The 24,474-nt window shown below is 43.7% G+C and overlaps 1 protein-coding gene across 2 annotated transcripts in view; it reads left to right on the top strand.

The window, feature by feature from the left end:
- The window catches only part of LOC138609114 (TGF-beta receptor type-2-like), a 37,615-nt gene that overhangs the window by 9,967 nt on the left and 3,174 nt on the right, over positions 1 to 24,474 (top strand). The window contains exons 1-6 of one of the 2 annotated variants that reach the window (XM_069681739.1): positions 3,658 to 3,863; positions 8,213 to 8,354; positions 9,103 to 9,293; positions 13,302 to 14,059; positions 15,229 to 15,370; positions 24,191 to 24,315. In XM_069681739.1, coding sequence (XP_069537840.1) covers positions 3,791 to 3,863; positions 8,213 to 8,354; positions 9,103 to 9,293; positions 13,302 to 14,059; positions 15,229 to 15,370; positions 24,191 to 24,315 — 1,431 coding nt within the window. In that variant the 5' untranslated portion in view covers positions 3,658 to 3,790. Of the gene's footprint in view, positions 1 to 3,657; positions 3,864 to 8,212; positions 8,355 to 9,102; positions 9,294 to 13,301; positions 14,060 to 15,228; positions 15,371 to 24,190; positions 24,316 to 24,474 lie in introns of those variants that run through there. The other variant, XM_069681740.1, reaches the window with a different exon arrangement.

Here is a 24,474-nt window from a genome sequence, read left to right as displayed (position 1 = left end):
CGTCAGAGCGTTAATTTCGGTGGATGGATGGATGGATAGATAGACAGATGGATAGACTTTTCTCTTTCAACTCATTTTGATTTTGATTTCATTGTTTCACCTTCAACTTTCTGCCCCCTGTCTTTTTATTATGAAGTTGCATTCATCTTAGATCCTTAGAAGACTCTTTCTATTCTGGGTCTTGTGCGGTGATACTTTAATACTATCAGGGATGATGACAACCCTCTGGGGCAAAAAAAGAGGTAGCTATCTGAAGGATTGACTAGGAAAATCCTGAGGCACATTCACCTTACATGTTGACAACCCAAGAAGATGAAAGAAAAACTCCTCAACAATCTTAAACTTTTCATATTCCTGTTGCGTGGGCAGGCAGCTTAATGATGTGCACCGTAACCCAAGACAGCGCTGATTTGAAATTACCTGATTGTTTTGTGCCATTATTCTCACAAGCAATTTGCAAGTTGTTGTAGGCCTGCATTTATCTCTGTATTACACATGCCGGAGCTTGCGAACACCCAAGAGTTGTGTTTTCAGATGTTTTTTCTCTGGCATGAGCTGTATTTAAATATTCTTTTCTGCGACAAAGTCTTGATTGAAGGTGGTTTACAAAGACAGACGGTGTGAGGTGGCTGGCACAGTGGGAGCCGCGATCCAGCAGCTGGCTTGCTTCCAGAGGCAGCTGCATTAACTGAAGTTGAGAGTGCTTCTGGTCAGATAACTGTTAATACGAGGTGCATACGTTTCGTTCAAGGTGATAAGGTTACTTCTGTCAATGATGAGGAGGTGCTAATACAGAATAAGTCACACATAAAGGCAGACAAATAAAGACACTTTTTACCCGGACTAACAGCATCATATTTTACCCGCATGTAAGATTAAGCCAGTCTGTAAGCAAACACTCATCCGTCACAACAAAATCAGATTTTTAGCCATCTGTTACCTCCCAACTTTGCGCAACCAATAGATTCAACAGCAATCTTTCTAACCTTGCAACAGTTGCAGTCCCTGTGCTAGATACTGACATGATGAATCAGTACTCCTGTGTGCCCTCTCCTTCTGTGGCGTACCTCCAGTTGGCACCCAGTGCGGGGGAGAGATCTCATAAGAAATGTGCATACAATATCTGCATATAATCCTGTGTGTGGGAGAAAAACTGCTAAAGGAGCAGAGAGGGGTTTTAAAAGACCAACACCTCCAAACGCCTTTGTACTGTGCTGCTGCGCGCCGCTTGTTTGCCATAGGTGTTATCTCAAGGCATGCGTCCAGAGACTTGTCATCAGGTTGCTCTGTTTACCTTTCCACTCGACCAAAACAGTTTACAGGAACGCCAACCACCTGCTATCGAGCATAATACCACTCAGGATGTTTGCCTGCCGCTTGTTTATCTGTGTTTGTGCAACGAGGAGGGGGGATAATGTTTAAAGGCAGGAGAACACGGAGAACCTTGTTCAGAGGGAAAGCTTAAAGTAACAGTGAAAGAGGCACATGAAGTAAGACTAAAACAGATCATGTTTAAATAAGCCTTTCTGGGTGTTTCCTGTTGAAGTGAAGCAGATAAAGTCACAGTTTGTTTGGGTGTTGTGGTCAGCGAGCAGGATGTTGTGACCCTCTGGGACGCCACATGTGCTGAGGTCAGTTGGGGAATGGCTGTTTTGGGCCCACAGCGCTGTCGGGTCTCCACCTTGTGGCTTGGACCCCATCATGCAGTGCTGAATGGCCGCCTGGCACACAGGCTTGAGAAAACACTCACACACACACACACACACACACACACACACACTTCCAACTGCCCACGCCCATCACAGTCAGAAGTGAAATAAGGTCAGTGAAATGGGCAAACAAAGTCTGCACCAGAGCAGTGTAAAGTCTGACATTGTGTGTCAGACAATATTGACTGTTTTACTGCCTTTATTTGTTTGCATGTTTGGCACCATTAACTTTACAACTTAGGCAGTCTTTTTAACCGTTTCAAAATTTTGCAATGTAAACACTTTATTTAAATAATGCCTACGTAACTAAAGGACACTGACTTCTTCTAAATATATTTTATTCTAGCGTTTTTATTCCATATAAATTACAAAACAAAAAGAAGTTTCGAGTATTTTTACCTTAAATCCTTTTACTCACTCTTAAAAATGTGTCTCTGTAGCCGAGCTACCCTTTCAGTAAGTTGTTTCTCTACCACGATTGCAAAGCTAAAAGCTAGCTTTGAGCTTAAAGGAGAAAAAGCCACTGTCATTCAAAGCTGGTGTTCTCTGTAATCGATAGAAGCAATCATATTTGAAATTGACGCCATAGCTGTGGAGAAAGTTGTACAAGCCACTCTTGGTGTCGCCCTTTCTACATTCCTACAACACCCAGCATGCATTGCGCCCTTCCCTTTGAAAGGAACGGCCCAGCGAAAGACGCTGGAGTGAAATACTACCATTTTCGCTGCAGGCAATGGCTCAGAGCGGTACAGAATCTGAAATATGTTGAAAAAAAAAATCTACATTTCAAACCTGACGATTTTGAACGAGACATGACATCGAAGGCGGGCGTCCTAGATTGGGGAAGTGTAGTTTAGCAAGCTCCCTGGTTTAGTGGATAGCTTCTTCCAAAGGCACGGAGCGAAATTGCATTTTTTTCCCAACAATAATGGCATTACCTCCCCATAATAACATGATAAGACTGAGGTTAAAAATCAGCGAACTGGCCCTTTAAACCAAGCAAGTTGCCAGCTAAAACAACCTGCTGCCTTGTTCAAGTGAGGCCTCTAAGAGAGGGATACTTTCATTGGGGTTTACATTATATCATGGCCTTGTTCCTTAAAGCATACGCATTTAGCTTGTATCAGTTCCTGTTAAAATTAACCCATAGTTGAGAATTACAGGAATTTCTAGACACCTGAAACATTTTAAAAAACAGATTTTTTCAGGTCGTTATAAGGAGCCTCTTTCCCTACACTACACCTCTGCTTATACAGGCTCACCAGCAGTGATACAAGAGCTGATAATAAAGCTCAGTGAGGCGTTGGTGTAAGAGGGAGCAGACGTCCTGTGTGGAGAGTTATAAGCTCCGGGGTCACAGGGTCAGGAGTGAAACCTGACATCACGCCTCGAGTATGCAGAGCAAAAACACATGTCTGCAAAGCCCCGGCAATAACGGGTAATTTATGGGCGTTAGAGTGGACTTAACCTCTGTGTGTCTTCGATAAAAACCAACACTATGAGATATGGAGTGACTCTCACCACTTGTTATGTCATCCTTGATTAAGTGAGAGCTTGGCACCGCTCCAGAAAAGCAGCAGATGGATGAAATACAATGAACACTAAAATGAGTTTCGTGCTTCGAAATTATAATTTCGTTATAAAAATATTTTTTTCTGTTCTAAAAAGGTGTGCCTACTTTAAAGTAAATCAGAGTGTTTGCTTGTAGCCTATAGGTGAAGTCTCTGGTTAAGCTATTTTCGAGCATGTCATTTCAAGTCCTGGCTGCTCTACTTGCCTCATAATGACATGGTTCAGGACTTTGTGAGCCACATGAGCATGACTGAGACGCAGAAGAAGAAGAAGAAGAGAGAAAAAAAAAACTGTCCAACCCCTCAGAAGATTTCCTGTTTCATGAACAGTGCACACATACTGTGAGTCATATAGGGCAAGTCCTGCCTGGCGTGTTTACTCTGCTCCTTTTACCCAGAGCTGCGAGGGAGTTCAGAGGAGCAACAGGCGGACTCAAGTGTGGATATTAACTCGTTGAAACGGCTTCGGTAAATTAATGAGAAAAAGGGGAGTGTATAGTCCGTTTCCAAATGGAGCTACTTCGGTTTTCCGCTTTTTGGTGTGGAACGATACTCTTTGCTAGTCTTCTGCTGGAGGGAGCGGGTGAGTTTAACTTGTAGAAAAGTTGCCAACGCTTCACTGCGGCTGCGTTTAATTACTGCTGCGACGTTACTGTTACTTTTAGGAGTCTGTGGAGCGTTAGCAAGCGCTAACAAGTGACAAATTGCTTCCTTTTTGAAAATATGATATACTTTATGTAATACTTTATTTATTTATTTAACACAACTGGCCTTTGGTACATTTAAAGTACATATTACAACGCCTTTGAATTAAGAAAAGGCCAAATTAACGTTATTGAAACAAGTGCGCAGGTTATTGATCCTGAAATACTTTAAACTAGCCTTTGACTTTCTTGCTAGCACTTTCCTGTCTTCCTGTAACTTAATTTCTGTTTACCTGCTGATCATGAACGCTACATTAGCTTTGAGAGTAAGAACATCACCTGTCCTAACTCCCAGCCCTTAAACCCTCCTCAAATCTCCATCTTTGATGTGCAGCCCCATTGCTAACAGGTCCAGCAGCCCCCCTATAAGGAGGACCGTATTTTACCTTCATGTGTCTCAGACTCCGTCCCAGAGGCACCAAGTGGCTTTGGCTGCTCCTAATCCTCTTTCCCCCCCTCCTCTGCAATTATATGTAGCCCTGGGTGACAATTACTACCATTCATCCCCTCCATAGCACCGCCTCTTGGGTTTAAATGACATGCTCTTTCAGAGGATTGCTCTAATGATATAATTACTCCGGCTCAACCACCTTCCCACCACTGGCATTAAGTCATTGGCTATCTATCCCCCTCAGTGCTGATTAACTTTAAACCTCTTCAAGAGTTGGGTAGTTTAGTCAAGCTGAGTTCAAGTGTAATCATTTTGATGTTTTTGTTTTTGAGGGGGGCAGAAAGTGATACAGCAATATCCTGCTGGCTTCTTATTTTAGTGATGGGAGTTCCGGTTATTTTAAGTGAGCCAGATTGTTTTTGGCACCACTTGACAATAAGAGCCAGATCTTCATTTAGTATCCACTCCCACTTCCATAACTCAGATGTATTAATATTTGGTGCATATATATCACTTAAATCATCAATGTTATTATATCAAAGTCTAAAAGCATATTTTGACATTATATTTGGTGTTAAAAACCTAGATAATCATTGAACTATGTTTTGTATCGTGGCAACTGGAACAGCATACAAAGGTCTCACCTTTGCCTGAATGTTAATGCCAAAGGGACATTTCTGTGTCCTATTTAACAAACATTTTGTAGGATAATCCTATTTTTCCATGATTTACAAAGCTTCTGGACAGGATTCGCTGACACGTTTCTGAGCGGACCTTCACTATCTCTGACTTAGAGGCTGCAGAAACAGGATGCCATAGATACGTAGTGCTCTCTCACGCTGCAGGTTGTTAAAGTATTTCTGTTGCACCGCAGGTCCAACCCCACCCTGCAGATTGGGTGGAATGGTACAGTAGGCTTTTTGTGTAGGGGTTAAGAGCGCGCACACACACACACGCATAGCACCTTTTCCTCAAGTCGGTGTGAAGTCAGGGCAAACAGACTTCTTCGCTTTCACTGTCTCTTCACACCTTCAAGAAGTCTGCCTTTACTTACACTCTGAAACGTCTTACTTTGTGATCAAAGCCGGTGCCATTTTTAGACAACCAGCTACCGCTTCAGATGCATCACACATGTTTGTTTACAGTGCATCTTCATGAGGTAAACTGCAGTGTGTAACCTGATTTCTCTCTTGGTTAGTATTCAGGTGTACGTGATGCAAACTTCTGCAAACTTCCTGTGCGCGTGGTGTCTGGTTATGTGGTTTCACTGTAGCAGAACTGTCACATGTTCTCTCATTTCCTCTATTTGACATTTGTGTTTTTTGTTTCAGTTTCTTAACTGTAAACATCTGGAAGGGGTAAAGTCTTCATCTTGGAAATTACTCACATCAAGTGGCCTAAATTTGTCCTAATCATGCCACTCGAGTCTACATTGTGTTTACTTGTACAACCCTTCATGTGCGGACGAAATCACGTGGGATTGTCTGTGAGAGACATTCTTTCCTGATGATGCTTCAACCACTTGTGCTAGATGGATCCTGGGAAATTTTGGATATCCTATTTTAGGGTCATTTCCAGCTCGTAAAGCCTCAAGATCCACTTTCCACTCATACTCTGATGTGGCAGAGGGGAGTCTAATTTAAGGAAAGTTTGAGAGAAGAGGAGAGGTTGTCTGGCTTCCTTTGTGCTCCGTCTCTCCTCTGTATGCTAAACGAAGGCTGTACGCCTGGCTAATATCATTTTTAGCCTCTCAATGAAAGAACAAACTGCCCTCTGAGAATATCTGTGCGATACACTCACCAACATGTAAACACATGCACACGGATTTCTGTCTCTCTCCAAACACTCATACACGCCGTCTTCGTCTTTTTGATATTCATGAACAGAACTAGCACAACACCTTTCGAGATCGGGAGCCGACTCATCAGCGTGACAAATTAGAGCCTCCACAGCGAGGAGATGCATCCGCGTCTGCTTTGTTTGTTGTTCTTGCCTGTCTGCCGGTTGTCTCCTTAGATGATTATCAAACCCACAGGCACTCATCACACAATCCTGTCTGTCTCACTGATATGGGTCTGCCTGCCTGCCGGCAAAGTCAAGTCTGAACAAGACCAAAGGAGGTGGATGCCACTGCGCGCTGCTCTTATTGTTCAGACTTCACAGGGGAAAAATCTGTCCGGCCCTCTAGGATAAAATAGTTTGGATTTTCTTGTGGTTGTCGAAAAATCTGCCTCTACTTATTGAAACATTCCAAGAGATTCCCACCCTTTAATTAAATGTTAAGTATTTCTTGCTTTTAATGCTTATATATGTGTACTTGTTTATCCTCATGGAAGTGTTTTTAATCCTTTGAGTACAAATGCTGCCTTGTCAAATCAGTGCTATATAAGAAAATTGGCCAGAGTCCTGTATTGTGAATCTAACCCGTCTACTCCTAGACTGTATATAAGAATTGGATTAAGCCTCCTTGGTTTTAAAAGTGAAGCCAATACAGAAGTTGAACTTTAACCTTGGGGCGGCTGTGGCTCAGAGGTAGAGTCCTCCAATTGCAAGGGTGGTGCTTCATTCCCTAGATCCTCCTTTGGCAAGATACTGAACCCCCGAATTGCTCCCGGGGGCATCCCACAGTGTGAATGATTTACTGATTAGTGACCTTGCATGGCATGTAAAGCGCTATATAAAGCCCCTTTCCCACTGCTCCCCACTAACATCCACTAACACCCTGCTTTCTGGCTTAGTGTGAAACGGCATTTGGACCCGGGTCAAATGATTCTGCAGTAGACCCGGGTAATTATCGCCTCGTTTCCGATCAGCAATGATGGGAACAGAAAACCCGGGTCGACACCATAATCTCTGCCTCCTTTCCGGCGCGATGCTAAGCTCCGTTTGTAACTTCTGCGACTCCTTGTCAACTCAGCTACAAATTCCCCCCGTCTCCACCCAAGCAGCGCTTGAACATCGTTCCAGATGTGTCGGCGCCGAGTTTGATGTATAGACTGAATGAGTAGTAGATACTATAAAGACCTAACCACCGTAACATCTTTACTGTTTACTAACCCTGTGATGTCAGATGGTGACGCAGCAGAAAAGAGACCGACAGGAGTATACTTCACTGGCAATGGGAAAAGAGATAATCGGCATCTATAAGCGGGTCTTCCCGGGTCTGAAAACATCGCGTCGAAGCGCTAATTTCTGTGGGAAAGGGGTATAAGGTGCATTTAACCTGCATTCTGCCTTATGACTAGCAGGGGGCAACTGCACTGGTTGCAAAAAGAATTGAGACTCAGGTCTGTTTTTTTCATGACAGTATGAACAGCACAAGTCACATCTGATCTTTTCAAATCTTATTTGGGCCACTTTCATATGTGGTCCTAAATCAGATTCATGTCAAATTTTTTGCAATGCGACCTGAGTCTGAACTGTCATATCGGAATTCATGCGACTTTTACGTCACTCTCGATCGACATGTGTCACAATTCTGCGCTGGGTGCTCGGCGTCTACACACACACCTCTGTACTGAAGTAGCAGCCATTGCTCCACAAAAAGCCTTTATTAAATTAATTAAAATAAATATTTGGCTCTCTTTCTCCTCATCCTCGTTGTCGAATTCATGGCACCCATGTTTGTTTACGTACGACAGTGTGCTGCGCATAGTCTTTGTTATTGCTCTTTTGCGAATGCGGGTCAGTTCAGGACCGTGACCAGTTGACACTGCAATCTGATATTAGCCACATTTTAAAAATAAAGTGAACAGCCAAAGAAAAAAAATCAAATTTTTTTTTGGTTTTAACCCAACTCACAATCTTTCCTCTCTCTTCCCCTCTCTGTTTCTCCAGGAGCCAACATAATGAAGTTGAAAAGGCTGTGCAAGTTCTGTGATGAAAAGGCAACCACCTGCACGGGCAAAGGCAGCTGCAAGGTGGGGTGTGAGATCACGTCTATATGCCCCAGTGACGAAGACGTGTGTGTCAGCATTTGGTAAGTGTTACGATGCAGAAAAGTTCCTCAATAGATGAATAAATTTAGTCATTTAGTTCAGACTAAATTTTTCCTTTATTTATCATATAGAGATAAGAAGCACCAAACGTCTTCCTCTCAGTGACTCCTTTGCGCACTCTGTCAGTCAGCACTCTGGTGGAGACAGTCAGCTTGATTATGACAGCACGTGATCGCCCTAACCGCCCATCAGCATCGAATCTGACTTTCAATATGAGAAGCAGCAGCAAGCAGATTGTGTCGGTGTTAAAAGCTTAAGGCCGTGCTGCTGTTTCTCATTATATTAGCAGTGTTGCGCGCACGTTATGAGCTGAGGTCAGCAGAAAGCAAACGCCTCATGGATGGCAGTACCTCTTTAAAATGTTTCTCACAACATTCCTTAGCGGGGAAGCGAAATTTAAATATGTATATTTGTGCAGTTTCAGGGTTTTTCTTGTTTCCTGTTTGTAATGGTGTTTGAAATCTTGCTGTTTGTAAATGCAGCCTCTGTATTGCAGACATTTACATAGTGCTGAGACTGTGGACTGCTGAAAGAGACAAATTTGACTTTTACAGTTACCACTTTATCACTGTACGGCTGAAAAATTGCCTTATTTGCACAACTCTAGACCTGCCAACACTGCCTTGTTACATTATAATACAGATCTCTGTGCTTTACTGCCAAAAGAGTACAAATCAAACTTAATCCAGTAAATGGCAGTATTTTCTATGTGTGTTTTCTCTTCCCAAGGAGGAAGAAGGATGACAACATCACCTTTGATACAGTCTGCCACAACCCATCTCAGAAGCTGTACGGTTTGGTCCTGGAGGATTACAACAACAGCAAGTGTGAGATGAAAGAAAGAAAGGGCATGGGCTCAGAGTTCTTTATCTGCTCCTGCACTGAGGATGAGTGCAATGAGCACATCTTCTTCAGCTCCAGTAAGTTAAGACAATTATTTCACCTCCTTATCCTTTATATTGATCCACCGCTTTGAAGTGAGTTTCTATTTGTTGGGTCCGTCTTTTAAAATGAGACAATAGTGATCTGGTACGGTGCTTCCAATGCGCACCAGAAATACAAGGTGTTGATTCATGTTTCAGAAGATGCAAGTCAAAGTTAAGAGGCAAAAAAAAACAAGACTCAGCAAGCCTTTTACTTACACAACAACAAAAATACAAGGATACGAAGTCCAGGCAGGCTGGGGTCAGACTGAAGCAAAATTCTAGCAGGGTCAAAACCTAGATCAAAAAACAGACACTGTGAAGCTGGAAAGCTAAGGCAAAGCACAAAGACGATCTGACAGAGAGCCGGTGAAAGTGGACTGGTTAAATGTACAGGGAGCTTGGGGCGCTGGTTTAGCTCAGTTGGTAGAGCAAGCGCACCATATACAGAGGCTAACAGTCCTCGAGGCACTGATTGCAGGTTCGACTCCTGGTCTGCAGATCATTTGGTGCATGTCATCCCCCACTCTCCCCTCCCAACATTTCCTGTCTATCTTCAGCTGTCCTATCAATTAAAGGCTAAAAGCCCAAAAAATAATCTTTAAAAAAAAAAATGTACAGGGAGCTCATCAGACAATGGGGAACAGGTACGTGAAGGGAATGGGCAGGTAAGGTGATTCAACAGGCAGAGACAGAGACAGGGGGGAGTGGCCCGGGTCTGAAATGACAGCAGAGTTAGATCACAGTATAAACATCAAAAATGAATACATGAATGATGAAAATATTAACTCAAAACCATAAGAGCAATAAACAAAACTCTCATCTAGCTGGTAGCCTACTCGAATAATAGTTCAACTTTCTTTAGGGACATGCTCACTGGCTTTCCTTAAAGAGGGGGTATTATGCTGTTTCACACTTTAAGACATATATATAATTTTACAATGTTGGATGTCCAGACTAAACGTGGGTGAAGTTTCAAATCTGTACGTAAAAGTATGTTGGCGTAATCCCCAGGCTTCTCAGATCAGTCTGCACGCTGCTGTGTGAACACCAGGTTTCAGACAGTTTTTTCTAGTCGCCTCAGCAGGCTTCAGAGAGCTGGCCAATCAGAAGAAAGCGAGCTTGTAGGAGCGGGGTTTCTTAAAGGGACAGAGCTTACTGAGTGGTTTCAGACAATTAAAACCACTCCTGTGTCTGTAGGTTAAACATGAAGCTACAGACCATAGACAGTTAGCCTTAGCTTAACATAAGGGCTGGAACATGTGCTTGCATGTGCAGCTAGCTTGCATTTTCCTCCAGTATCACTATATGTAACTCTACATAGCTGCAAAAATAATAAATACTGACTCCGTCATGCAGTCTAGCTGTTTCCTACTGTTTCCAGTCTTTATGCTAAGCTAAGCTAGCCAAGGGGCCATTTTTTAGCCATTTTTTTTTATCACACACTGTATACAAAATTGTCTTTTACCTCAATTTTGACCAACTATACAAAGAAACGCAAGTTCTTTCTGCATCAATCTCTCTGTGTCTGTCTGTATGTGTCTTTCACAGTAGATAAATGGTGCAGTAACACTAAATAAGTCTCTTAAGACTCTTTGGTTCACACATCTGTACAACATAACACGGTAACGTCATAGCCATGGTCGACCTAATATTATTTTGCCACTCTCTATCAGCTTGTCATGTAAGGCGTCATGCATGAATGCTAACATGTGTGCGCTGTAATGCTCTCCAGATCCGTGATTACAAACAGGTCGGGGGCACATTTACTTGTAGACTCCAGTTACAACATTGGCCCTGGAATCAGATGTATTTTGACTACAGCATCCAGGCAGTAAAAACACTGAGGTACATTTCCGCGACCTGGCTCTGCACCCAGAGCCAAATTGAAAGCATCTGCACAGTGCAAACCACGTAATGGAAAGACATCGGCTCGCTGCTGAGAATGTCTGTGCGCTTCCTGTAACTGCTCAGTGGCTACAGTGTTGTAATGAAGGAGCTCCAGCAGAAATAACAACTACAAGGTAACAATTCCAGTAAGTTTTGGTCAATCAACCTTTTGCTCTACTGGCTCGTGACCAGTGTGTCATTGTAGCTCATAGCATTGTTCTGATTAAGCTTTCACTTGCTGTATTCTTTTCCCCCACAACTGGATCAATGTAGGACACAATGTAGGACACAAAAAACATCCCAAAGCCATGACGCAAGTCAGAGGATTACTAAGTTGTTTGTCACATACCAGCTGAATTATATCAGGGTTGCCATTGCAACAGTAAAAAATCTTTCCACATCATTGTACTGTTGCCGTTAACATTTGGCTCGAGGTGTTTCTTACAACATCAACAGCAATACATTGACAAAAACTAAAGGTAATGGAGGCCTAACTTGAGAACAAGAAGCTTTTAATGATTGACCAACAAACAAAAATGGAATTCTGAACGCTGAATATATTCAAAATATGAATGTACCAATACAGCTTGAAGCTTAATAGTGATTAGGATTGATACCACTCTTATAGCTGTCATCTAAATATCGTGTGGGAGCTAGGATCGGGTTAGCTTAGCTTAGCATAAAGAAGCTAAGCTAAGAAAACAAGGGACAGGTAAAAAAATTAAAGAACTAGTTTTATCATTTATATGAGTTTGGACTCAAAAATGTAAGTAAACGCATCAATTTGCCATTTCTTCAGTGGTCAAGTGCCAAAGTATTTGTTTGCTGGGAGCAGGGATTTTTTTTCTTCTTCTTTATGCTAAGCTAATGGTCTCCTGTTCCTGTTCCTGAGAATGGTATCAATCTTCTGGTATGACTCTTGGCAAATCAAGTGTAATTTACAAATTATTGTTTTGTAATGTTTTTTGAATGTTGAAATTCTCCTTTAAAGAATGCACTCCGTTGGGTAACAACACTTCTGCGGGTGTTAACCAGCTCTGCTCAGCATTCTAGTTCCCCTAAATTTAAAAGTAAGATGCACTATAACTTTTTGCCACTTACACAACCTTTTTCTCATATTTCACGCTTTAAGTATTTCATGGTGGTGGTTTTGGCCCAACCCGAGCGAGTCCAGGAGGCACAGTGACAGGTTTGTTGTGAGAAATAGCTTCTCACTCTGTGAAAATAAAAACAAACCGGCTGGGGCCATGCTGAGGATTTCAGACATGTGGTTTCCTGTTTAGAAAAAAGAAAATACTGGGCAGTCTCCTCCTCCCTTTTTCAACCCAACTCTTCTCTCACATGTACAATAAGATTCATATCACCTCTTAAGCAATGTGGTAAAATTGTGAGTATATTTCTGCCTTTATTTCCATCTTGCCACTAAACTGTTCAGCTATCTTTTTAGATTTATAAAAGCTGCTAATTTTAAATTGGAAAATGCTCTGCGGTACTAGTCACATATAAATGTTTAAATTTAGACTTCATCAAACTGTGGACCAGTTGAGGTTTTGTGTCTGGTGATAGAGCTTTTATAGGTCTTCTTTACGACTGCAGCTTCAAAAAAGTGCACCATAAACACAGCGCTAGCATAAACTTTCACTGTTTGCCAAAACCATAGCAGCTCCCAGACACACCACGTCTAAAATTATAAGAATCAGACACACTATAAAGAGACACAATATGTGGTTGACTGGGTCACGGTTTGGAGCAGTTTGCTATTGTGGCCTAGGCGCTAACTTTAGCTTTCTGATGCTTTTAGGCGTTCCACAGGGAACGGTCAGGTTCCCCCTGCTGCTCTGAGAATATGAATTTACTGTGAAATGGATGCTGCTGATACAATCTGCAGAGATGTAATTAGACTTTTATTGCTTTATATATTGATATAATTTTGAACTATACAAATGTGGTTGAAAAAATAACCTCCATGGATTGGCTAATCTTGGGCCAATTGGAGGCCTGGAAGCGATCCCAGTTGTCATTGGGCAAAGGGTGGGGTACACCCTGAACATTAAAACCAACTATATAACTGTGGGGATATTCATCATCTTCTTCCTTTGCCCTTTGCTCCCTCAGATTCCCAGGTGGTGGCGGTCATCTTGGTGAGCCTGGTTCCTCTTCTGGTCATGGCTGTCGTCGTCATCACTTCCTTCTACTGCTATCGAGTCTACCGCCAGCGTCAAGCCAGCTCCAAACGCAGGTTGGACTTCAGCGAAGGTGGCGCCATCATGATCGACGACGAAGGCTCGGACAGCAGCTCCACGCACGCCAACAACCTCAACCACAACACGGAGCTGCTGCCCATCGAACTGGACGTTCTGGTTGGAAAGGGACGCTTCGCAGAGGTTTACAAAGCCAAGCTGAAGCAGGGATCCTCTGTGAGTGAGGAGCAGGGCTTCGAGACAGTGGCCGTTAAGATTTTCCGGTACGAGGAGTACGCCTCCTGGAAGAACGAGAAGGAGATTTTCTCAGATGCAGATTTGAGACACGAAAATGTGCTTCACTTCCTGACAGCAGAGGAGAGGAAGGTGCAGAGGCAGTACTGGCTGATCACAGCCTACCAGCCAAGAGGGAACCTGCAAGAGTACTTGATTCACCATATTTTCAGCTGGCACGACCTTTGGCTGCTGGGCAGTTCGCTTGCACAAGGAGTGGCGCATCTTCACAGTGACCACACCACCTGTGGTCGCTACAAGGTGCCAATCGCGCACAGGGACATTAAGAGCTCCAACATACTTGTGAAAAGTGACCTGACCTGCTGCCTGTGTGACTTTGGCCTCGCACTCCGCCTGGATAACACTCTGTCTGTGGACGAGCTGGCCAACAGTGGGCAGGTAAAGCCTTCAGCCCTATTTTTGGGTCTTTATTTGTTTTTTCTTGGTGTTTGATCCCCTTAGAGCTTAAAAGAAACCCTCTCCTGTTCTAATTTGCACTGGCACCCCAGACACAGACCAATCGAAGCTCTGTCATAAATATCTCTGAAGATATTTATCAGACCGTGAAAGGAGCTGTGCTATAAATCAAACTTTCATTTCTGATCCTCATCACTCAGGGACACCATCTCTAAATATTTGGCACACTATGTACCTTGGCCGCAGATGGATAATGCTGATAGAAACAGTGTTGTAAGTGATCTTAGGTTCCCATTATATTATCCTCACATAACAAACAGGCCTGATTGATTCTTAATGGACTCATTACCCTGATGTAATAGGCCGGAGTCTTATTACACTCTCTTATGAGAAATACTCATTACGAAAAGGCCTCACCCTTTGCTGCACAGCACACCTAATGCATTGTAATGCCTTCAATTCATTTTCAACAAGGAGCCGATGAACTAATTTTCCAAGGTTGTTATTATGTGAAGACAAGGAGCGTGTTGTTGAGCTCAGAGCTACCTTTGTTTTTCCAATTATGTTGTATATCAAACGTGGTTTAATTCAGGTAAACATAATATGACATCATACTACAGCAGGTGTATGCATTTTCCTGCTGACATGGTCTACTTAGCTTGGCTTTTTCAACCAAACAACTTGTGTGAGGTTGTAAAAATGTAGTCATTGGTATAAAAAAATAAACATTAAAGGGGGGGTATTATGTTGTTTCACATTTTAAGACATATATATAATGTTACAATGTTGGATGTCCAGACTAAACGCGGGTGAACTTTCAGATCTGTAGGTAAAAGTATGTTGGAGTAATCCCCAGGCTTCTCAGCTCAGTCTACAGGCTGCTGTGAACGCCAGGTTTCAGACTGTGACGTCACAAAGTGCAGTCTCAGCAGGCCAATCAGAAGAAAGTGCGCTTGTAGGGGCGGGGTTTCTTATAGAGACAGAGTTGACTGAGTCGTTTCAGGGCCTGCACAGAGCACCAGTGTGAGAAAAATGTTTTTTTAACTATAAATTATGCTAAGCTACTCCACAGGTATCACAGAGTGAAATATGAGGCTTAAAATTAGCATAATACCCCCCCTTTAAATGTCTATGTCTGTTTGTTTTCTCAGGTGGGCACAGCCAGGTACATGGCCCCAGAGGTCTTGGAGTCCAGAATCAACCTGGAAAACATCGAGTCTTTCAAACAGGCCGATGTTTATTCCATGGCTCTTGTGCTGTGGGAGATCATCTCCAGGTGCAACGCAGTCGGAGGTAAGATGTGACCACACACACGTGACTTACGTGAAATGAACTGCTGTTTTGTTTAGAAGAATTTAGTATTGCAAAGGGGCTGTTGTGATGCGTGGGTGGTGTTGGATCAATATTAGTATTTTGTTTATTATTCAAAATAATTTCGTGATGTTTGTCTAAAAGTTGTAGCAGAAGATATCAAGCCCCCACTGAAACCTTAGTAAAACGTTTGGCCCCTCAGGCTGAGCAACATTAAGTAAATTGGCTTTAAATGAATTATTCATTGATTTAAAAGATTACTGAAGGATTAACTGAATAATTATGTGCAAAAAAATGTAATCGATATGATAGATTTACCAGGCATAGCTGTATAAATGAGGGAGTTAACACCAAGACGGGCTCGTATTTAACTCTTCTGTAAAGTACATACAGCATATGGTGAGAGTTTGTGACACACACCTACTGTAGCTTGTCCTTCTTCACAGAATACTGGGATATAGGGCTGAGGGATTTTGCGATTATTTTGACTTGTATTGCAATTTCCATATGATTTACAGTATAATCATTATTCTCATTTTCATTGAAAAACATATTAAAATGGTTATGGTGTGATTTTTGCGGGGATCTCTACCAAACAAAGATATTTGATACTTTCGTCTGTGTATGATGTGCAGGCCAGAACATCTCTGCAGCACAATATTTAAGGTGAAATGGAATTTTAACGCACATTTCACCTTCAAAAAATACTGCGCCTCCGACAACTAGGGGAAAAAGGCCTTAAAGTCTGTGTGTTTTCCCACTGATTCTGCAGTAAATGGTAAATGGACTGTACTTATTTAGCGCTTTTCTCGTCTTCCGACCACTCAAAGCGCTTTTACACTACATGTCACTCATTCACTCACTGATGGCAATGACCCAAGTGCCAATTTCCAATCGGGATCTATGCATTCATACTCCTTCGGGAGCAGTTTGGTGTTCAGTGTCTTGCCCAAGGACACTTCATGTGGCTGAAGCAGTCAGGGATCGAACCCCCAACCTTACGATTGAGAGACAACCCACTCTACCACTGAGCCACCCAGTAGATTCAGTCGATAATTACTGTCATGTGGCCTTTTCATGATTCCTGAAGGATGGACTCCTTAAAGGGATAGTTTAACATTTAACAGAAACTACACTTTTATGCCAAATGATACCACCCTCTAGCTTAGCTTAGCTTAGCTTAGCATTAATACTGAAAACTAAAGCAAAAGCTAGCCTCACTCTGTTTAAAGGTTACAGAATCTGGTCCTGGATTGGACTGGTATGGACTTTATTTTTTAACTACCAAAATGATGAACTACTCCTTTAATCAGTTTCCCTCAGCACCCACCTCTGAGTGCTTTAGCGTCTTTAACTTGATCAATTGTCGTTTCAAACCTGATATCTCTGACTGCTGCTCTAAAAGCAGGGCGGCCCCACTGTGCACATGAACATCACTTGTGACCTTTGCTGTGGTTGATAATAGAGATAACTGTGTTTCCTTGGTAAATAAGAGATTAGCTTGGGCTGTTGAGTGTAAAGGAAATCAATAGAAGCGCTGATTGATGAAATTCCCTTTGGAGTCTGTGTAAATATCTTTAGAAATACTGTAAAAGGAAACGGCTTGCTTGACCTCTAAGGATACAAGCACACTGACGATTTACCAATTAGGAGCGCGGTGAGCATCTCCACCTTGAGCTCACTTACTCAGAACGTATGTGTGTGTCGTCAATGACCCATTAATCACTGTGGGAACGAAATCTCCAATTGTCAAACACACGATCCATCTTCTGTAGAAGTCTCAAGGATCAGCCTTCACTCTCCTAATGTACCGTTACTCGTGTTTGTCGTTCTGTTGCACAAACAAGGCCAGGAAATGTGCAAATAATAGAAATGGGCGATTATCTGAAGGCAAACCACGGAGCAGTATTTCACGTCAGCAGTCAGTCGTTTGTTTTCACTTCCCTTCAGTGTCTCTGTGGTCCGGCTTGTTTCTGTGACTGCTCCTGTCTCCATTGTGTCAGAGCGGTGATTGAAAGCCGGGTTCTGGGCACCAACGCTTCTACTCTGGCGTTTTCCTGTTTTCATCCTCCCGGGAGGCCTCCTCAGAACGTATCACACGGTTACGCCGCCCCAGAGTCCTCTTAAGAAACAACATGGCCGTGTGACCCACAATCCCCCTCTTTGCTCTTTGCTTTTCCTTTCAAAACAGCAGGAATATGTGTGCCCTGTGGTTATACCTTTGAAAAGAAAATAGACTACTTCCTGTTTTGCACGGAGCACAGAGTCCCCGGGATGTTCAGTTGGGTATATGGATGTCTCTTTTATAGGAGGATGTTTTGCGGCGAATGCCTCCTGAGAGCCGACCAGACAGGAAACATGTTGGTAGAGATGGACTAAATGAATCCAGGCTCACTGGGTGAAGGTTTGTGTGGCTTTACTCGGAGGGATTTAAGGGACAACAACCTCATTCATCCGCCTCCGTCCATTCCATTTATTCTCTTTTCTTTGCATTTATTTAGACGTAGACAAACAGAAGTTTCTCCGCACACAGAAACTTTCAGCTCACTCTTTCTACGTTTTCCTCCCCCTCTCCCTGCCCGTCTTTCTCTTCCTCCCCTCAGGCAGGTGAGGCAGCACTTAATTACTCTCCCACTGCAGCGCCACGCTGTAGACAGACATCCAGCTTTACTCATGTCGGCAAGGACAGACAGGGAGGACAGGCATGCTACTGGAGTGAGGGGAAGCAGAGGGGCCCGTGGACCAGAATAGAGATTACAGATAAAGGCTTATTTTTGTGTATCTCAAGCAGCTTTTCTCTGCCTCCTACCTTGATAGACCCTCAGGGAAGAGGAAAGAATAAGCTCTGGAAAGGATGTGTAGTAAAGTCTGGTACTGATTGTGGAATCAGAGCCCCCTGAGAGGGAACCGATGTGTTTACAGACCGGCCTAAAACGAGTTCATGCTTTCACACTGCTGGATTCTGTTTGTCCTGAAGTTGCCAACATGTTTCTGGAAATGTTGAGTCACTACAACACCTCACATGAGACTAAATAAGAACACGTGTGCACCGAAAGAAACTTGGGGTGACACATCCCAGGGCATCGTGATAATGACTGAGGTGGAAGCCCTGGTTTCCTCTTGTCTGCGTTGCCACCTTTTCTGCGTGTGTGTAAGACAGATGTCTGATCAGTGTTCTGCGTCTCAGCGGAAAGCAGCCACACAGCTCCCCCGTCACAGCTCCCGAGGCCTCGGTCTGATCTGAGATCTGCCAGGCGGAGAAGAACACAGCCGTCTGTCGTCAGCGCCAGTCAGCCAGCCGTGAGCCATCACTTTGCTGTCTTCATCTTCCACGACTATAAAGACAGAGGAAGAGTTGAAAACCGAAGAGATCGACACACCTCAGAGGGAAGCTGGATTCAAAGGCTCAGGCCTTTTTTCATCTCTGGCTCTGTTCCCTTAAATGTCTGTGCTGTATAATTTAGCTGGTCCAGATTTAGGGCTTGGAGAGACTACGAGGGCGTTCCTCGGGCGGGTGGGGCTACGTAGGGGGATAATGGCGGAGTGGTGTTGTTGTATGTGGAGCTGCAGACGGAGAAATGCCTTCAATCCCTGGAGGAGGAGGTTGGGCTAGACTGGAGAGGAGGAGAGGTTAGGGCAGCTGCTCTCCAGATGTCAGACCTGCAACTCCTCCAGGACTGGAGGGGCCTGACGGTCTGCTGTATGCGGGGGCTGCCTTAGGCAACATTTGGGGTAATTTTTGGATTTCGAAACACTTAATTTTGGATTATTTGAAAGGAAAATTTGTGTGCTGGAGTTTCACTGAACTTGCATCCAGCGTCAGCCTTTTACTGGGGTCGTTTTTTATGGGGTTAGGTGAAGGTTAGGGCTTGTATCAGCTACAGTTAATGGCAGGGTAACTCAGCACCACATGTCCACAAGTAAGCCCTCCTAACGTGTAACCTACATGCATACATCTGTACTAAATGACTTTAACAATCTGCGAGGAACACAAACAAGTGTCACCGCCGCCGCGGCCTAATGAAAACCAGCAGAGGCGGCTGGGAGTGGATTAGTCGAGCTTTTAGTTTCAGACTCTGGGAAACAGACGATGTTATTGTGATCACGTTACTAATTTATTTCCAAGCACATGTCGAAACTCTGCAGGGAGCTGTTCATCTGCATTATTTATGTGTTTAGGTGACAGGGTATCTGCTCTGTTTTCTGTATTTATGCTTTGTTGCACATAATTAGAGAATAATGTTAACTTGGAAGGGCAGCGGGACAAGAATATCAAACAAGATCTCAAGCGCTGGCAATGATAACGCTCGCTTGTAAAGATTTAGGAGGGTTTGTGTTTCTCTTTTCCTTTTTCCGTTTAGTTCTGTTTGGACCGCTGATGTCTAAACATATATCACTGAGCTGAATCCATCTGTGCGCTGGAATCGACAAGGGAAATGTTACTGAATGACTAAGCTAGAATTAGTCGGGATATAGGATGATATATAACAAATAGAGTGCAGATAGATGTCATAATTCATCCGTTTCACTAAATAGTTTAGTTTTAGCCCACTTTAAACAGGACAAGGGCTGCACAGCGGTTAGCGCTGTTGCTCACAGTGAGAAGGTTCCTGGTTCAAATCCCGGTTTGTACGAAGGGGACCTTTCTGTGTGGAGTTTGCATGTTCTCCCCGTGCATGTGCAGCTGCCCTTCGCGTAGTCGGCTTCCTCCCACAGTCCAAACACATGCTCGTTCGGTGACTCTAAATTGCCTGTAGGCGTGAGCGTGAAAGGTTGTCTGTCTCTGTGTGTCAGCTCTGTGATTGACTGCCGATCAGTCAAGGGTGTACCCACCGCCTCTCTCCCAGGGACAGCTGGGCAGGCTCCGGCATGCAAACTCACACAGAACCGGGATGAACCAGTACCAGGAACCCTCTAGCTGCGAGGCGACACCGCTAACCACTGCACCACCGTGCAGCTCGGATAGGCTCCAGCTGTCTTTGGGCCAGAGGCGGGCTCCAGAAAGGATAAGCGGTATAGATAATGGAGGAATTATGGGTAAATTAAGACTTTTTTTCAGAGTAGAAAAAAAAATGTCTGACCAAGCAACCACATCCAACTCCATAGCTCTGTTCACCCCTGGAGGACATGTTTGTGTTTCCAAAGAATCCTAAAGTTACAAGAACATTTTGCTTTGAAAATTCAGCAAAGACTGTAACCCTGAAACAAAGACACCACAGAAAAGGTGCTTAATATAAACCGTACGGTGGGCAGTCGCCTCTGTTTTGAGGGAGAAAAGACTCCCTGATCTTTTATATGGAAAAAGTTATATGGAATTAAAGCCAAGAGTTAGCCAAGGGGAACCTGGCCTAAATCTGCAGACCAGTCCTACACATCTTTGAGCAACTGGTCCCTGGTCTTCCCTGAAACACCTCTGGAATTGTAACTCTCCCCAGTCCACAGAATTTTCCTTGGCGGCAGATTCCCAGACAGTTCCCTGCATGGGAAATAAACCTGAAGGCTGAAATATGTGCTCGCCCTGCAGAATTTCACATCACTACATGTCAGCTGTTGTAGCAGACACAGTGTAACTTCCTCATTGTTACCCTACTGGACTTGTCGTATTGCTTCGCAGAAATCTTGTCAACATGCAGCGTGTGACTTCTGCAGACCACAGCATTCCTCCCCGCTCCCTGTGTTGTGTTTACAAAAGCTTTTGCTGGTGCGGAGTTTAATTTAAGAGTTCGCCTGGAAAACCCATCTTTGCTTTTTGGAGCAGGATTGACCACTCTTTCCATCCATGGAAGACACACTTTTGTTTACACTGCAAGTTCTCAGTGCTACGATTCATCTTTTTACACCCATTGTTTGGAGATGAACACATAAACATGTTTGCCAGACAGTTTACAAAGTGGACTTCTGTCCAGAACACGGTTATACACTCCCCCGGACCTGTCCAAACAGAGAGAAACATCTGTCTCCTTTTTCGCTTGAATTCAGAGTGATGATTGGCTGAGGCTGTGTTTAAGCTTTAGCATCAAACCGAAAGAACTGTGCTAGCAAATAAAAAGAGGAAGTTTCAGTGTGCGAGTCCTGTCTTGCGCTGTCTTATTCCCAGAAGCCTGTGATTTCTGTCTACTTCCTGTGAGGCTTCTTTTTAACTCGTTCTCAAAGAGTGAAGTATGAAACTGTCATCTTGCTCAGTCGTCTAGCACCTATCAACAATTTCTTCCTTTATTTAATTATAGCATAGTAGTAGTATAAAAATGTGTGTCAGTTTATTTGCAGAGACGTCACGTTGGCCTCGTGACCAGACGGGTCACTTCAGAGCACGCTGACTCCGGCTGCCACTGCTTTGTTCCACTCATGTAAACACTGTGGGACAGATTTACACACAGGGAAGCACAAGACCAGTCTGCACTGTGTCTCTCATTTCAGTGTGTTTAGAGCCAAATATACTGTATAAAGCATCAGCTAACCATGCAGTCACACACTGTCTCATAGTGATAAAGTGGAACAGTCTAAAAAGGGAAGCGACCGTCAGCGACAGAGGTCAAGAGTTACAACCGTGGACGTCACACATACGACTGTCTGGATATCTGGGAAGTGTGCTCCCGCAGTTACCGTTTATCGCCATAGGTGCTCCCAAAGAGAACGATACTCACACCTTCGAGATTAGCACTTTAAAGGCGTTTTCTTTGAGAAATTGGGAGCTTAAAAGGTGCAAATCCAGCTTTAGGTTTACTTAAAAAAAATGAATAACTGAAGAAACTACAGAAACAGGATCTACCACAATAACATGTATATGCCGTATCCAAATAAAGACAAACAGTTTACCTTTAATTTGCAGGAGACTTACAAGGAGCAGATACTCTGCTATACACTAAACAGCCTCTAACAGCCTATACTTTATATTTTTCTAGCTTTATGACACTGAATACCAAGTAGAGCAGCTATAGCAAGATTGTTAGATTCCCCTGTACTTTTTTTTCCTTTATTAGATAGGATAGGGACTGCATGGTGGTGCAGTGGTTAGCGTTGACACAGCGAGATGGTTCCAAATCCGAATCCTGGTTCGGACATAGGGGGCCTTTCTTGTCGATCGTGTCTCGGCTGTTTGTGGTCATGTCCCGTGCTGTTGGGAGGGCTGTTCGTTGTCTGTTCTCGGCAACTGCTATACCTTTTACTTTTTATCTTACCTGTTTTCTGTACATAGTGTCTTTTTAAGTTCCTGTTTTATATGCTTGTCATCTTAAGCACATTGAGTCTGCACTTGTCGTATGAAATGTGCCATACAAATAAACTTGACTTTCTGTGTGGAGCTCATGTTCATGTTCTCCTCGTGTATGCGTGGGTTCCCTCCGGGCACTCCGGCTTCCTCCCACAGTCCAAAGACATGCTCGTAGTTGTGAATGTGAGTGTGAAAGTTTGTCTGTCTCTGCGTGTCAGCCCTGTGATTCAGCCCTGTGTGTACCCCGCCTCTCGCCCAGTGACAGCTGGGATAGGCTCCAGCCCCCAGCAACCCTGAACAGGATAAGCGGTATAGATAATGGATGGATGGATAGGAGAGCTGAAGAGAGACAGGAAATGTCAGGAGGAGAGAGTGCTGGATGACATGCACCAAGCCTGCGATCAGCGTGTAGAGGACTGTAGCCTCTGCACCCGGGGCGTCTGCTCTACCAACTGAGCTAAACCAGCTCCGCGACTGTAATTATTTTAAATGACATCATTACTGTTAGTCATCAGATTTCTCGACAACTGATCCATATCTGACTCTGTCAACATCATTGTGCAATAACATAACTGTATTTTTGACTCACTCAGTCGTGTTTGAGCTTGTAGTTGGAGCTGAAAACTGCAACAACATGAACTGTATCTTCTCTGGAAGACGCCTACCTATCTGTCTTTATAAGAGAGGGCATTATAAAATGTATTCTCATATGAGAGGGTTAATTGTGTTCAACAACAGTCAACAGAAAAAGTTTTTGAGGCAGCCTAAAATAAGATAAAACTTTGTGATTGTTTCCCCTTTAAAGGCTTCTGTCTGTCTGTCTGTCTGGGTCGAGACGTTATTTGTGGAATGCCTCGTGATTCTCCGACTGCTGTTTCATCTCCTGGTCATCTTTTAATCACTGGAATTATTTACTTCAGCAGTCTCCATGTGCCTCATCTTATCTGAATCTTGTCTGATCTCGACAGATTCTCTGAAACTTTTCTTTAAACGAGCCCTTCACGCTCCGGAGCAAATTGGAGTTTGATTTGTTGTTTTACTCCGCGGACGCATTAATTCACGAAAAGAGAACTTGTGTTTGGAAACTCTTGACCCACAGTTTCCCGACTATACCCTCCACGCCAGCGCTTTGAAATCTCACCCTGAGTAAACTCCACGGCTAAATTGCCCTGACAAGCTCTCTGGACGTTGTTGTGTAAGAGAGCTGACACAAAGCCAGAGCTGCGTCGGTGAGATACTTTAAGCCCCTTGACGCTGAGAGTAAAAATGTGATAATAATAAGTGTTTCTCTTCAGCAAATCTCCCCCTTGGCCTTTCTAGCAGCAGCGCAGGATTCTTGAGCTGGTTGTGCTGCTTCAGTGCTATTTAAAGTTTGCAACCTGCAGTTTTAATTTAGAGCGCACAGTGAATCCTTTGATAGGTGTTGTTGATGTGTGCGCTGTGGGGCTCTGCCATCTGATCTAGTCTCTCTCGTCTACAGAGCGGCGTCTTTCTAAGTTCTGTGCTTCTATAAAAACAACCAAAGTTCACCAGGAGGATGAGGACTGATTTTTCTTCTTTGTGTGTGTGTGTGTGTGTGTGTGTTCATGCAGAGGTCAAAGAGTACGTGCCACCCTTTGGGAACCTGAGGGAACACCCGTGTGTGGAGAGCATGAAGGACAGCGTTCTCCGAGACAGAGGACGACCTGAGATCCCCGACAGCTGGCTCATCCACTCGGTAAGAGGCCGAACACTTACAGAACATACATGCTGCTGTGTGAAAACTGTACAGCTGCAGATCGTTCCTGTCCCAGTTTAAGACGCCAGTACTTTCTTTTTTGAATAAAGCTGTACATAAGCTTAAGTGGGTGCTGCGTTTGTGTGCGATCAGCGATGT

This window comes from Semicossyphus pulcher, unplaced genomic scaffold (genome assembly GCF_022749685.1).
Source record: "Semicossyphus pulcher isolate SPU_LCO1_2020_fin unplaced genomic scaffold, fSemPul1.0.p SCAF_5, whole genome shotgun sequence".
In the NCBI taxonomy this organism is placed as follows: domain Eukaryota; kingdom Metazoa; phylum Chordata; class Actinopteri; order Labriformes; family Labridae; genus Semicossyphus; species Semicossyphus pulcher.
Note: the sequence above shows the minus strand (reverse complement) of the source record. Positions and strands in the feature narration are given on the sequence as shown.